Source organism: Hyaena hyaena, unplaced genomic scaffold, assembly GCF_003009895.1.
Source record: "Hyaena hyaena isolate Hyena2069 unplaced genomic scaffold, ASM300989v1 scaffold_205, whole genome shotgun sequence".
Taxonomy (NCBI): Eukaryota; Metazoa; Chordata; class Mammalia; order Carnivora; family Hyaenidae; genus Hyaena; species Hyaena hyaena.
In genome coordinates this window covers 1,739,369-1,751,381 of record NW_024080838.1, presented here as the reverse complement: position 1 = coordinate 1,751,381, position 12,013 = coordinate 1,739,369, and the positions used below count along the sequence as shown (strand labels likewise).

The window sequence follows — 12,013 nt, the reverse complement described above, 5'->3', positions numbered from 1 at the left end:
AAAGGCCTCTTGGCTTATACACAGGAAGGAGGTGACCCAGCCTCTTTCCTAAAAGTAGGTCTGCTGCGAAAATGAGCACCTTGGAGGCTCACGGTCATGTCTTTCCTACTTGACCGCTGATCAGTTTCTAAGGATTTTAATTTAGTCAAACAGGCTCCAAAAGACAAACAGTCCAAACAGTAGATATATCCCAAGAGGAGGCTAATCTGATCGTCCTTGGTGCCAGTACGTTCAAGTCCGTCATGTGTGGCCAGCCTGCAGTCATGTGGCCCGGGGGGCAGCTGTGTCAACAGGGCCCTTGAAGGTCCACACACCACGTGGCCAGAGACTGAGTTTCAACTACGGGAGAAGAAACGCATGTGTACACGGAAGCGCCCTTGTACAAGAAAGGGCTGTTAGCAGGCCTGAGTAGGGAGAGCACTTTCTATATTCAGGGCTTGTGTTCTTAGAAAGCAAGGTGTCCCCGGCTGTGGTGAAATCGCCCCTGCTGGCCCTCTGCTTGTTAGCTAGGTGTACTTTGAGGTCTCCCTACCTTGGAAATATCCTGACACTTTGACCAGGATCTCCACCCGGGACGGACCAGACTGATTGCTGCAATGTCCTTGGGATACAGTGTGTATATTGTTACAATGATTAAAAAGCGGTGTAATAAAAAGCCATGTTCTGAGTTCATGGCACGGTGTGTCCTCTGGGTGACAGGTGTATCTAGGACGAATAGTCAGTCCATCTGGCTCAGGGCCCCGCTCTGTACGAGTCAGCTGGGGAGGTCAATTTTTGCCTTTGAGCCTTGGTTTCCGCAACTGAGAATGGACCGATTTTTAGCCCCCCCATCCTCCTTGGCTGCAGCTGTCTCTGAGTTGCTGGAAACACGGAAGAAGCAGAGGCTGTAGGTGGAGTGGGTCATGCAGAGCCTGGTGCAGAGCAAGGGGTGGTGATGTCAGTATTATTCATTACAGTGACAATCAGAGATCTTCAGTCAGGGCAGAGATTCTCAGGGGCCGAGGCACTCTGGCTGTGAGAAAGGCCACATTTGGCCACAACTGCTCCCCCGCAAATCCCAATGCTGGAACTTGTCCGATATGCCTCCCTCCCCAAGCCTCATGTTGCAGACCCGGGGGTCCGGCACTCAAAGCCCAGGGAAGCTCCCTTCCCTCTGCCTCCCTCTGCCCCCTTCTTTGAGAGTCTCCTTCTCAACCTTTGAAATCAGCTAAGACCTATGAGGACAACTTGCTGTATTAGATACGCAGAGTGCTCACACTTTGAAAAGCTTAGAGCAATTGGCATTAACTTCCCCACTGGCTTTCAGGCAAAGGGGCCAGGAAGCTGGGAGAAGCGGTGGGGATGCGGAAAGTCTCCAGGGCTCCCCTCACTGTTGTACGTGGGCTGAGCCCTTGATTCACCTTCCTCTGCGCCCTGACCTCTGGTGTGGAAACTGGTGCGGTTGGGTCTGTGTCACGTGTCATGGGGCAGGTTACAAATAGCATGGGGATTAGCAAACCCATCCCGAAACCACTGGTTCAAGGGCAGGGAAAGTTACCAGTTTAATTCCAGCAGACTATTAACAACTGAGAAACCGAAAGGGGGTTCTCCGGGAAGGTGGACTGTGAAGATACGTGTGAGTGCCGAAGGGACAGAGCTGACCTGCTTCAGCCTTGGAGCTAGGACCTCCTGCCTGGATGGCTCAGGTATGGAGGACCCTTGTCCCACATTCTAATAGAGCGCAAGTTTCAGTGACCTGGTGTCTCCATAACCCTTTTCTGGTCGGGGAGCTCGCAGCGAGGGACTTGCTCCAGTGACCCCGGCAAGGTCTCCGGAGGGGCAGGAGAGCCACACGCCACTGGGCAGAACAGCCCTAGACGGCGTCGTGGCCGAAAGCGCGGCCTCAGGAACGCGGGGCCCCGTCCTGTCTGGGCCACCGCCACATCGGAGAGGGCCGGCGGGCGATTGCCCTTCCCACGTCTCCCCCTGCCCCAACTCCGGGCCGAGGAGTGGGCGCCCCGAAGGGAACCGGCTCCCTTCCTCCTCCCTGGATCTTGGCCCGCGCAGCGCGGAGTTCGGACAGCCAGGAGGAGAACCTCAACGTGCCGCGCCCTCCCTCCCGCGGCTGCGGGCCAGGGCTGTGGCGGGGGTGCCCATTTTTCCTGGATTCCTTGCGCGCACGGTCACGGGCGCAGAAGCGGCCAAATCTGCCAGCCCTGGGCTTCGAGGCCGCCCCCCGTTCTCCACGGCCGCGCCGGGTGCGCCTCCGGCCCCGAAGGGCAGCACCCGGCGGCGGCCAGCTCCCGCCAGCCGGCCCTGCCCCGCCGCGCCCCCTCGGGCACCGCCTCCTTCTGTAAATACAGCGGCGGCCCGCCCTCCGCGCCCGGACGCGCAGGTGGGAGCGTGCGGTGCCGGCCGCCGCAGGGAGGCCGCGCCCAGCCGGGTGCCCACGGCCAGCGCCGCCTCCCAGAGCGCGGACCCCGAGGCCCGTGCCAGGCTCCCGGGACGCGCCCCGGCGCAGGCAGCGCGCACGCCGGACGAAGCTTCAGGTAAGCGGCTCTGGTCCCCGCGCTTCTCCGCACTCGCGCGCGGGGTCTGGCGCTGCGCTTTTGGGACCAAGTCTTGGGGCGAGACGCGGCGCCAGCGCGGGAGACCGCGAGCTAAACCTGCAAGGCTGGGAGCCTCAAGCTGAACCGCGCCGGGCTGTCGCTGCGCTCCGGCGCCCTGAACACCACGGAACTATTCCCGGTAAAAGACTTCAGGCTGTCTTTGCCGGGATACCCAAATGCACCAGGGCTTGAGGCTTGCAGAGATGCTGTTGATTCGGAAATGCCCTTTGGAAAATAGCGTTGGGGAGGTGGATTTGGCTTTGGGAAGTTAAATGTAGGTTGGTATTTTTAGAAGGTTTAATTTTCTGTTTGTGTAGATGTCTTTGTGTCCGTTTGGGGCTGTCTCATGTATAGGAGACAAAGTGACTACCCACACGCTATTTTGGATGAGGGATTAATACATAATGGCAGGTGCGTGGTTCACTAGTCCATGGAAAAGAGCTACAAATCCAGTTTTAGGCTTCTACTTACTTTACCAGTATTTGGGAATTTGCCTTAAGTCATTTGAACTTATGACTTGCTTCAGAGTTGAAGGTATCAGGAATTCAATGAATTCCCGATGGGGCTTTGTAGCGGAGAATCCCCTTATCTCTGAAACCAGCAAAAGAGATTACATGATGCAGATTTTTTTTTTAATTAGTGCAATCGTGTCTTTTTTTTTTTTTCCTAAATTTATTTCTAGGAGAGAGAGAGAGAGACAGCGTGAGCAGGGGAGGGTCAGAGAGAGAGGGAGTGACAGACTCTGAAACAGGCTCCAGGCTCTGAGCTGGCAGTCAGCACAGAGCTCAATGCGGGGCTCGAACCCACGAACCTCGAGATCATGACCTAAGCCAAAGTCGGACGCTTAACCGACTAAGCCACCCAGGCGCCCCTGCAATCGTGTCTTTTAAGTGTTTGTCTCAGCTTACTGGCATCTTCATGAATATAGTCTGTCTAGGTTTAAAATGGAAGCTTATTTCCCTCCTATATTTCCTTCTTGCCCCAACTTCCTTCTGATTTCAGTGCACTTTTTCCTGGAAAAGTACTTCCTAGTATAAGACCAGCTGTTTGCTTTCATTACCTAAACTGACCTCCCTCGGACCTGATTTGGGTTTGTCAAGATGGCCTTGGCTTTAGAGCCTCAATCTCGACCTCCTTCATGTGATCATGGATACAAACGGCACAAAATAGTTTAAGTTCTCTTCCCTTGAGCAAGTAAAAAGGGTGTTCACGTTTAGGTTGTCTTTTCCAGTGCCTCAACTTGAAGGGTCCTGGTAAAATATTCCACTCAGTAGAGTAAGACGAGATAACTAGACGATCAAGTCAATGTGCATCAAATGGATAACCTCTTAACAACTGCTTATGATAATGTTAGCACAGCGCTTGGTGATCCTGTGGAAGGTACTGTCCCACTTGTTCTCTTCTTCCACAGTCAAGTTCTCTTGCTGTTTAGTGCTCTGTAACTGGTGGTTTTATTGGTTGCTTATTTTTAACAGAGCCTAAACCTTTTTGTGGAGGTGAGAGGCACCTTGGAGAAGGGTAGGTGAGAGGCCACCTGCACTTCTGGGAGGCAAGGCCCCTGCCTGACCCGCTGTGCCACCCACCCACCCCTGGGTCATCCCAACCCCGGTCAGCCAGGCCTCAGGACTTTGAGTCATTGCAGTGCCAGTGCCTGTTTGAGAGCTCAAGATTCAAATTTCGACATAGTTAACTTGAAATCCACCAGACCCACTCTGTTCCCAAACTGCCTTCCCATTCAATTGAAACTGCTGACCTTGGGCCGCCTGGAGATGCTACAGCCTTAGAATAAAGCTGGGAATGGAAAGTTGCCGCAGTCTAAAACAGGAAATGGAAAGTTAGTTACTGAACGAAATTTTACTGACTTAGAAGTGTTCAGAGCAGCTGTGATGAAACGTGGGACGTCTGTAAATCAGAAATAATTCCCGTAGTTCTTCCCTCACTCACCATTGTTTTGTTTTGTTTTGTTTTCCTGCCTGGGGAAGTGGGTTTGTAAGACTCATAACAGGAAAAGCCACACCCAGTTAGTTTGTTGTATGGATTTTGTTTTTTTTTTTTTTCAAGACACTCTTAGGTGCATGGTAACTGCATTTCCTCTTCTTGAATATCTTCATAAAATTACGTATTCAAGAGTTTCTGAATACCAGGGCTTCTGACTCATACACCAGCTCATTGTTCCCCAGTGTATCACTTGCATAAAGTTCTATTCCTATGATTTCATCCTAGTATGATTTCTGCAATGGCCAGGGCGGGTCAGGAACACCTGTGCCCACTTTAATTTGGTGTTTGGTTACATTTGCAGAGCTGCTGAAAGCAACCACTGGAGGGAAGGAAACCCATTCTGCACGGTTCTGGGGAAGGGGCCTCTTCTGGGCCATGTCTCCCGTGGCGGCTGCTGAACCAGATGGGGTCCAGCCAGACAGGAGCGTCAGCAAGCTCATTTTCTTCCTGTTTGTCTTTGGTGCCATCCTGTTGTGTGTGGGCGTCCTGCTCTCCATCTTTGGGTTCCAGACATGCCAATACAAAACCTTCCCAGACTGCAGCATGGTGCTCAAGGTCGCTGGGCCTGCATGTGCCGCCATTGGGCTTGGGGCTGTGATCCTGGCCCGCTCCCGGGCGCGACTTCAGCACCGGGAGGGACGCCTGCGAGGCAGTCAGGCGGACCCTGACCGAGCCTTCATCTGTGGAGAGAGCCGCCAGTTTGCCCAGTACCTCATCTTCGGGTTTCTGTTCTTGACAAGCGGCATGCTCATCAGCATACTTGGCATTTGGGTCCCTGGGTGTGGCTCTGACTGGGCACAGGAATCCCTGAATGAGACAGACACTGCCGACATGGAGCCCCAGATCTGTGGCTTCCTGTCCCTGCAGATCATGGGACCCTTGATTGTACTCATGGGATTGTGTTTCTTTGTGGTTGCCCATGTGAAGAAGAAAAACAACTCGATGGGCCAGGATGCCTCTGAAAGTGAAGACAGACAGATTGAGAATATGGAGCCCATCCAGGTCACTGTAGGTAGGTGGCTGTCATTCCTATGCATGCTTATAACACAGGGGCTGCAGCATCAAGGCCTCACGGGGCTGCCCTCGGGTCTGGCCTAGAAGCTCTCTCTCTTCTGTTTCCCTCATACACACATGTGCGCACGTACGCACACCTGCACACATCTGCACACATACACAGTCCTGCTGCCGTGTCAAGCCCTGTAAGAATCCTTGTACACACCATCTCCTCCCAGCAATTCCTTACTATTTAGCAAAAGCATTGGGACATGAAGTTGTGACCCTGACTGAGGTCACAGAGCAAATTAAGAGGAAAGTGACAGAAACTGCTAGGGTAGCCTGGGCGCCTTCTGCCACGTTAGAGACCTGCCAAGTACACCGAAACGTATGGCACTGTGTGCTGGCCATGCAGATCCTCACCCCTGGCTATCACTGGCTGGCGGTCCTTGGTAAGTCCTTAACCTCTTGTGGCCTTAGTTTACATATCTGTAAAATGAGCATTGCATTGCTGAGATTCCGTCCAGCACTAACATTCCAAGATCCGTCTGTCCCAAGTCCACCCATCTTCTCCGTTTTGAGGGGGCTTTCTGCATGGTTTCCCACGTCGTTACTCATTTGCTGTAACTTTATCGTTGGCTCCCGGGGTGGAGGCGAAGTTTGGAAATAGTGGCACAGACGAAGATGAAATGTGATCGCCCCTGTCACTTCTGTCCCCCATGGAATGCCTGGACGTGACTTTTGCGTTCTCTGGGTTCTGCAGAAGAGCTGCATTGCTATTTCCCAGAGTCTGGCCCCCTACAGAACATCAGTAGCTTTTGCCTCAGTTTCACACAACCAATGAAAAACCCCATTGCTGTTCAGTTTTGCAAATCCCTCCCCACCCTCCCTTTTTTCCCCCAGTCTCCTACTTTGGAAAGTGTAAAGCTCTCAAGCCATAGCCTTGACATCTACAAGGCTAGGCAAAGAGCATGATGGGGCAGAAACAGAGAAGGAGGGAACAGAGAAGGGGAATGTCTCCCATGTTCGAGGCTGCCCGTTGGAGGTAGCGGTATTCACAGTGCGGGTTCCCTGGACTGCCAGCCAGCCTCGCATGGCACCGGCCTTGCAGAGCAAGGGCAGACGGGTTTACAGACAAGTCCTTGAGCCATGGTTGAAGCTCCCAGCTTACTTATTTGTGTATTTATATGTTTATGGTGACCACACCAATGTTAGTTATACATTAATAATAGCTAACCCAGACACAGGGTTTATCCTGGGACCAGATAACCCATCCAGGTATTTTTCAAGGGCCTCCTCTACCAGATTCTTTCATACCTACAACAACCCAATGAGGCACATAGTCTTAGTATCTCTGCGTTAGAGACAACGAAACAGAGGCACAGGGCTATCACATGACTTGCCGAAGACACAAACTAGTAAGGGGCAGAGCCAGGACCCCCAACCCAGGCAGGTGGGCACATATACACCATGGCCCCATATAGCCCTTCGGGAGGGCCTTGGGACACTTGGTGGCAATTCTAGTTCTGCTGGCTTCGCCTAGTGCTCTGCGTGGCCATTATGCGACTAAGGACTCACCCTACGTTACAGATGTTCTCAGTCCTTTTGGGGAACACGGAGGGTGTAAGTAAATACACTCATTTGCTGCTTAGAGTCTTCTACTTAGTTGGGGGCAGTTCAAGGTATGCCCTTGGGGTTTATTATCAAGAGATCTTTGGGGCTCAGCCTCCCTCCTGGTGACTGGAGTTGGGGGGCAGCAGAAAGCAGAGCTGCTGGTGCTGGGACACAGTGACTCCTGAGTGGTCTGGTCCTGATGCTGGCTTTTCCACTTAGCCCTTGAAGTACCATTACACCTATGAAAGTGGCAGCCTAACCCCTTGGTCTTCTCTCCTTTGATATTATGGGCTTGGGTTCGGGTTTTTAGAAGTCATCCTTTTAGCATAATTGACAAGACTCTAGACATTGTCTGTCAATGGCCAGTTCTGCCTTATGAGGGATTGGAGTGATAAGAGGCAGTTCTTGGCCAAGTCCCAGAGTTCAGCTGGTCCCAGAATGGAAGCCCCTCCTCCCCAGACCCATGCTTTCCCCATCACAGGCACACTCCATGCTGGGTCCTAGAAACATAAGCAAGGCTATGAGACAGGCCTCCCTTGAGGGATGTCTGCTGTCAACTCAAAGACATCAAGTTCTACGGGACATAGTGAAAGGGCAACCTGGGGGGGTCGGGACTGCTTTCCCAGAGAGCAGGTTACAAGGCTGGGGAGGGCGGGGAGCCGATGGGCAGAGGTGTGGACAAGCCCCAGAGACAGCTGGTGGCTTTGAGCACTTCCTTGTTTGTGTTGGATAGGTGACTGGCCTGCTCTAGAGGCTTATTCCCAGGGCCTTTGTTCTACGCTGTATAATTAAAGTGCACAGTCAGCCTTACTTCCTCCGACCTACAGAGACCGGCAAGAAAAATTACATGAGGATCCCAAGATAACTATTATATGTTATCAAGGTTAGGTTAGCAATGTATATTTTAAGCTCTAGTCGCCATGTGCTTATAGGAGGGAAAGACTTAACACATTTTCAGAAGGGCTAAGTCCCCTTTGGGGAGGCAGTTGAGGCAATACGGTGGGGAGTGGCTGCCAGCCGGGAGTGTTTCATCGGACATGTGGGTCAGTGCCACTTGCTGGTGGCTTGAGCTTTAAGCACCTTCGCGGGTGTGTTTAGAGCTGAGAGAGTCCGCTGTGCGGCCAGCACTGTTTCAACCACCACACAAGAATCCAGCCCTCCTGCCTGTCCTCTGAGGCAGGTACAGTTAGGGATGACCTGCAGTTCACAGATGTGACAGCCAAGGCCCCCCTTGTGTGGGGCCACGCTGGGCTGGTATTTGGCAAATGGCCCCCTGGTAGCGTTAAAGAATCTTGTACTGACCTGCACAAGTGTCAGATCTGCTGCCAGTGCAAACCGGTTCCCTCCCTGCAGTGCATTCAAGTCCTCTCTCCTTCTTTTTGTCTGAGCTGCCATTTGGTGCTGCTGACTTATCAGGGGCTGCCCTCTGACCTCTACGTCGTGGTGCTGCCGCATGGCTAGAATGATCTGGGCAACTCATGTGGTGCATTTCATATTGGAATTGGAGTACACATGAGAGCTTGTAGCTGCTCTCTACTGTCTCCTCCCCAAAACATGGGAAGTGCTTTGGAATGAACAGTAGCAACAGAAATGCAAAAAAAAAAAAACAAAAAACAAAAAACAAGACCAAAAAGCAAAAAAACCCACAGAAAAACAAAAAACACAAAACCCAAAAAAACCAAGCTTATCTTGAGCGTGACTTTCTTTTGTAAAGCTTTGGTGAAATGGTGAAAAACACCTGTAGAAGAGAACACACCACAGCCATGGCAATGGCAAAGACCGGCCATGACCCGGCTTGCTGTCATTTGTTCAGAGACTAAAACTGCACGTAAGAAACAAGGCTCGTCATCCAACAGCTAAGCGTTGATGAATCACAATTTTAACTTGAGAATGAGTAAGGCTTTGCAGCAGTAGACAGCCCAAGGAAGCCAAGGCTTCACAGAAACGTGTTAGCTCAGACTTGCCAGGAAATATCGGCCCACTGTTTGAAAAAATTGTGGAGAAATAGAGATCACATGAAATTTACCATTTTCAGCATTTGTAAGGGGACAGCGGCATTAAGTGCCTCCGCGGTGTACTGGAACCGGCACCACTATCAAGTTCTAGGAGTTTTTCATCATCGAAGAGAAATCGCCCCCCATTAAACATTCACTCCAGTTCCCCCTTGTCCCTGCCCCTGGCTACGTCCACTCTGTGTCTCTGGGAATTTGATTGTCCCACGTTTCAATTCTGGAGTTGGCATAGGTGTTTTGACCTTTCACGCGCATGGGCCAAACATAGCATTGATTTATTTTGCTCTTGCTCATGTGCTTGCATTTCCTTCTCACCTGTCTTCAACGAAATACTGTGTTTCCTTAGGTGATGCTGTGATAATATTTCCCCCGCCCCCACCACCTTACTTTCCTGAGTCTTCAGCTTCTGCAGTGACTCGAAGTCCTGTGGCTAATGGTCTGCTTCCGAATGAACACCCACCTTCGTATTACAGTATTTTTAACAATGGGTAAGACTTTGCATTTGAACTCTAAGAGTAAGCATGTTTAACTTGCTCAGGCCTGTGCCTCAGCTCAGGCCAAATTAGTTTTAGGGCGCGGTACAGGAATAAACATTACAGTGGGAGGATCATTTGTGCTGACCTTATATCAGAATTATTGCCTTAATATTAACAGTACCTTTCAGGAAACTGTGGGCAGCACATACATTAAACATGATAAAGGTGATTATGCCGGATTAACATGAAGCCTTCTCCAGGCATCTTTATGTGCTCCCAGCATGGACAAGCCTCCAAATGTTTAACACTTTATTAGCCAGACTGAGCCCTGCGGCGGGGGCTCGTAAGGCCCCCTGCTATGGTAGGTAGGCTTCGCCGCTTTAGATCATGGGGAGATGTGGGGGTCCCTCAGGGGACGTGTTGGAGTACCTGTGTACACAGGTGTTCAGTACCTCATCGAGGTACTTGGGTGACTGGTTAAAATCAACTTGCACCCTGACCTGACCAAGTTTGGCTTCTCTTCTCAATATTCAGTTATTCCCTGGGCTTCAGAGCCTTCTCAGATTGAATGAAGAGAAGGACGAGATTCACACTCCATCACCCATGCTCCCCATATGCCACACATTAGGAGGCACACCTGGGGTCAGATTAAACAACATACATCTAAGTGTTTTTCCTTCCTGCAGAGGGATGCAGTTGAAGGTTTTAGAGACAGCGCCATGGGATACAAGTGGTGGCTGGTGCAGTTCCTAATGGGGAAAGGCTGGAGGTGGCCAGACTGAAGTTCAGGGATGCTGAGAAAGCGGGACCCAAGAGACCCAGAGGGAATGGTGGGGATGGGTGCTGCCTTACATGGTCCTTCATGTTTAAGGCCCGTGTTCTTCTTATGCCTCAAACTGGGTGGTGAGCTGGAGATCCAACCAGAGATGGATCTAGGAATTGTCCTGTATGGATGAAGGGGAGGTTACGTTCCGGACATTTGTAGAATTCTGTTAGTGAATTTTGTATATTCTTTTCCCCAGTGATGAACTTCCCCAAGCCCTAAATAAATGTCTATTAACTTAAAAAACAAAAACAACAAAAACCTTCTATTTGCTACTACCATGATTTCCTATTTACCACGGTCTGGCTTTACTTGCATTATCTCGTGTAATTCTCATAAGTAGGAGAGTAGGCATTCTTATCATCCCCATTTTACAGATGAGGATACCGAGGCTTAGCGAGGTTAAATAACTTGCTCATGATCACACAGCTAGAAGGCAGCGGAATGGAAATTTAGAGACAAGTCTGCCTGCTGGTAGAACTCACTCCAGTAACCATTCAATTTTTGGTTTGATTTAACTTTCTATTTGCATAAGTCTGTATGCCCTATGCTAGCTCTCAGAAGACAAAATGGCAGAGAAGAGTAACTCTGTGTGTGTCCCCTCATCTTGGACGGCACTGATACATTCCTACTTCGTGTCTTCTCAATGTCAAGGGGAACAAAAAGGGTGAAACTCTTAATGTTAGAATCAGCTGTAAGGAAAGTAGGGAGTAAGGGATCAAGATTCATCTGTAGGAAAGAGAATGTGGAAGAAATTACTCCTGAGACCCTTGCACATGCTCCTAAAAGCATATAATTAAACGTTTGAAAAGAACCTCCTATTTAACATCTGTTACTATTCTCCCCTCCTTTCTTTCTGTTCTCCTTTGTTCTTTTTAGTAGGACCCCCACTCCTGAGGGCCAAGGAGTGGCCTCTGAGAGAGATTGTGGATCTATATACACCATTTCCAGGACTCCTTCATCTGCTGGGACCTCATACACTCCTTATCTCTCCTCTGAACTGCCTCCCAGATATGAAGAAAAAGATTTCGGGGCAACCACATCCTTATCCCCATCTTCTGAGCCTTCCCCACCATGAGCTGTGGACTCCAGTTCAACTGTACATAAAATCAATCACTATTTTATTTAATTTGTTTTGTAATAAAAAAAAATACAATGGCATTGGCTCTGTTCTGATTTCCTTGGCATTTCAGTATCAACATCAGTGGCGAACGTTCTGGATTAAGCACTCTGGACTGCCGGAGAGGCAAGGTGTCCATCAGCTGATTCTCTCATTTAGACCTACTACATTCAAGCAGGTAGATGAAGAAACAAAGGTTCCAAGAGGCTAATTAAGTTATTCCAAGTGACACTGCTTCTCAGTGGTGACGTTGGGTTTTGAACCCATCCAGCTGGGTTCTGAGAGCCAGCATGTCCCTACCCTGTGATGTCAAAGGCTGACCAGAGGCAGCTGTTAATGTTTAGCCTGGTCCATTCTGTTTCCAATGTTAACTGCTTCTAAAGCAGAGA

At 50.4% G+C, this 12,013-nt stretch overlaps 2 protein-coding genes across 2 annotated transcripts; both read left to right on the top strand.

Moving 5' to 3' along the window:
• The first annotated feature begins 806 nt into the window (after window positions 1-806).
• LOC120238372 (basic proline-rich protein-like) lies at window positions 807-2,671 on the top strand. Its single transcript, XM_039242065.1, has 2 exons — window positions 807-886; window positions 1,777-2,671. The coding sequence occupies exons 1-2, from the start codon at window positions 807-809 to the stop codon at window positions 2,669-2,671; spliced, it is 975 nt and encodes a 324-aa protein (XP_039097996.1).
• On the top strand, window positions 2,396-11,609 carry TMEM171 (transmembrane protein 171). Its single transcript, XM_039242094.1, has 4 exons — window positions 2,396-2,528; window positions 4,888-5,598; window positions 9,552-9,693; window positions 11,384-11,609. The coding sequence occupies exons 2-4, from the start codon at window positions 4,962-4,964 to the stop codon at window positions 11,580-11,582; spliced, it is 978 nt and encodes a 325-aa protein (XP_039098025.1). The 5' UTR covers window positions 2,396-2,528; window positions 4,888-4,961; the 3' UTR covers window positions 11,583-11,609.
• Window positions 11,610-12,013: the final 404 nt, after the last annotated feature.

Coding starts and splice junctions, on each gene's coding strand:
- LOC120238372 (XM_039242065.1), top strand. CDS start 807: ATGGACCGATTTTTAGCCCCCCCATCCTCCTTGGCTGCAGCTGTCTCT. Junction 887..1,776: donor ACACGGAAGAAGCAGAGGCT/GTAGGTGGAGTG, acceptor GGGAGCTCGCAG/CGAGGGACTTGCTCCAGTGA.
- TMEM171 (XM_039242094.1), top strand. CDS start 4,962: ATGTCTCCCGTGGCGGCTGCTGAACCAGATGGGGTCCAGCCAGACAGG. Junction 5,599..9,551: donor GCCCATCCAGGTCACTGTAG/GTAGGTGGCTGT, acceptor GTGTTTCCTTAG/GTGATGCTGTGATAATATTT. Junction 9,694..11,383: donor TACAGTATTTTTAACAATGG/GTAAGACTTTGC, acceptor TGTTCTTTTTAG/TAGGACCCCCACTCCTGAGG.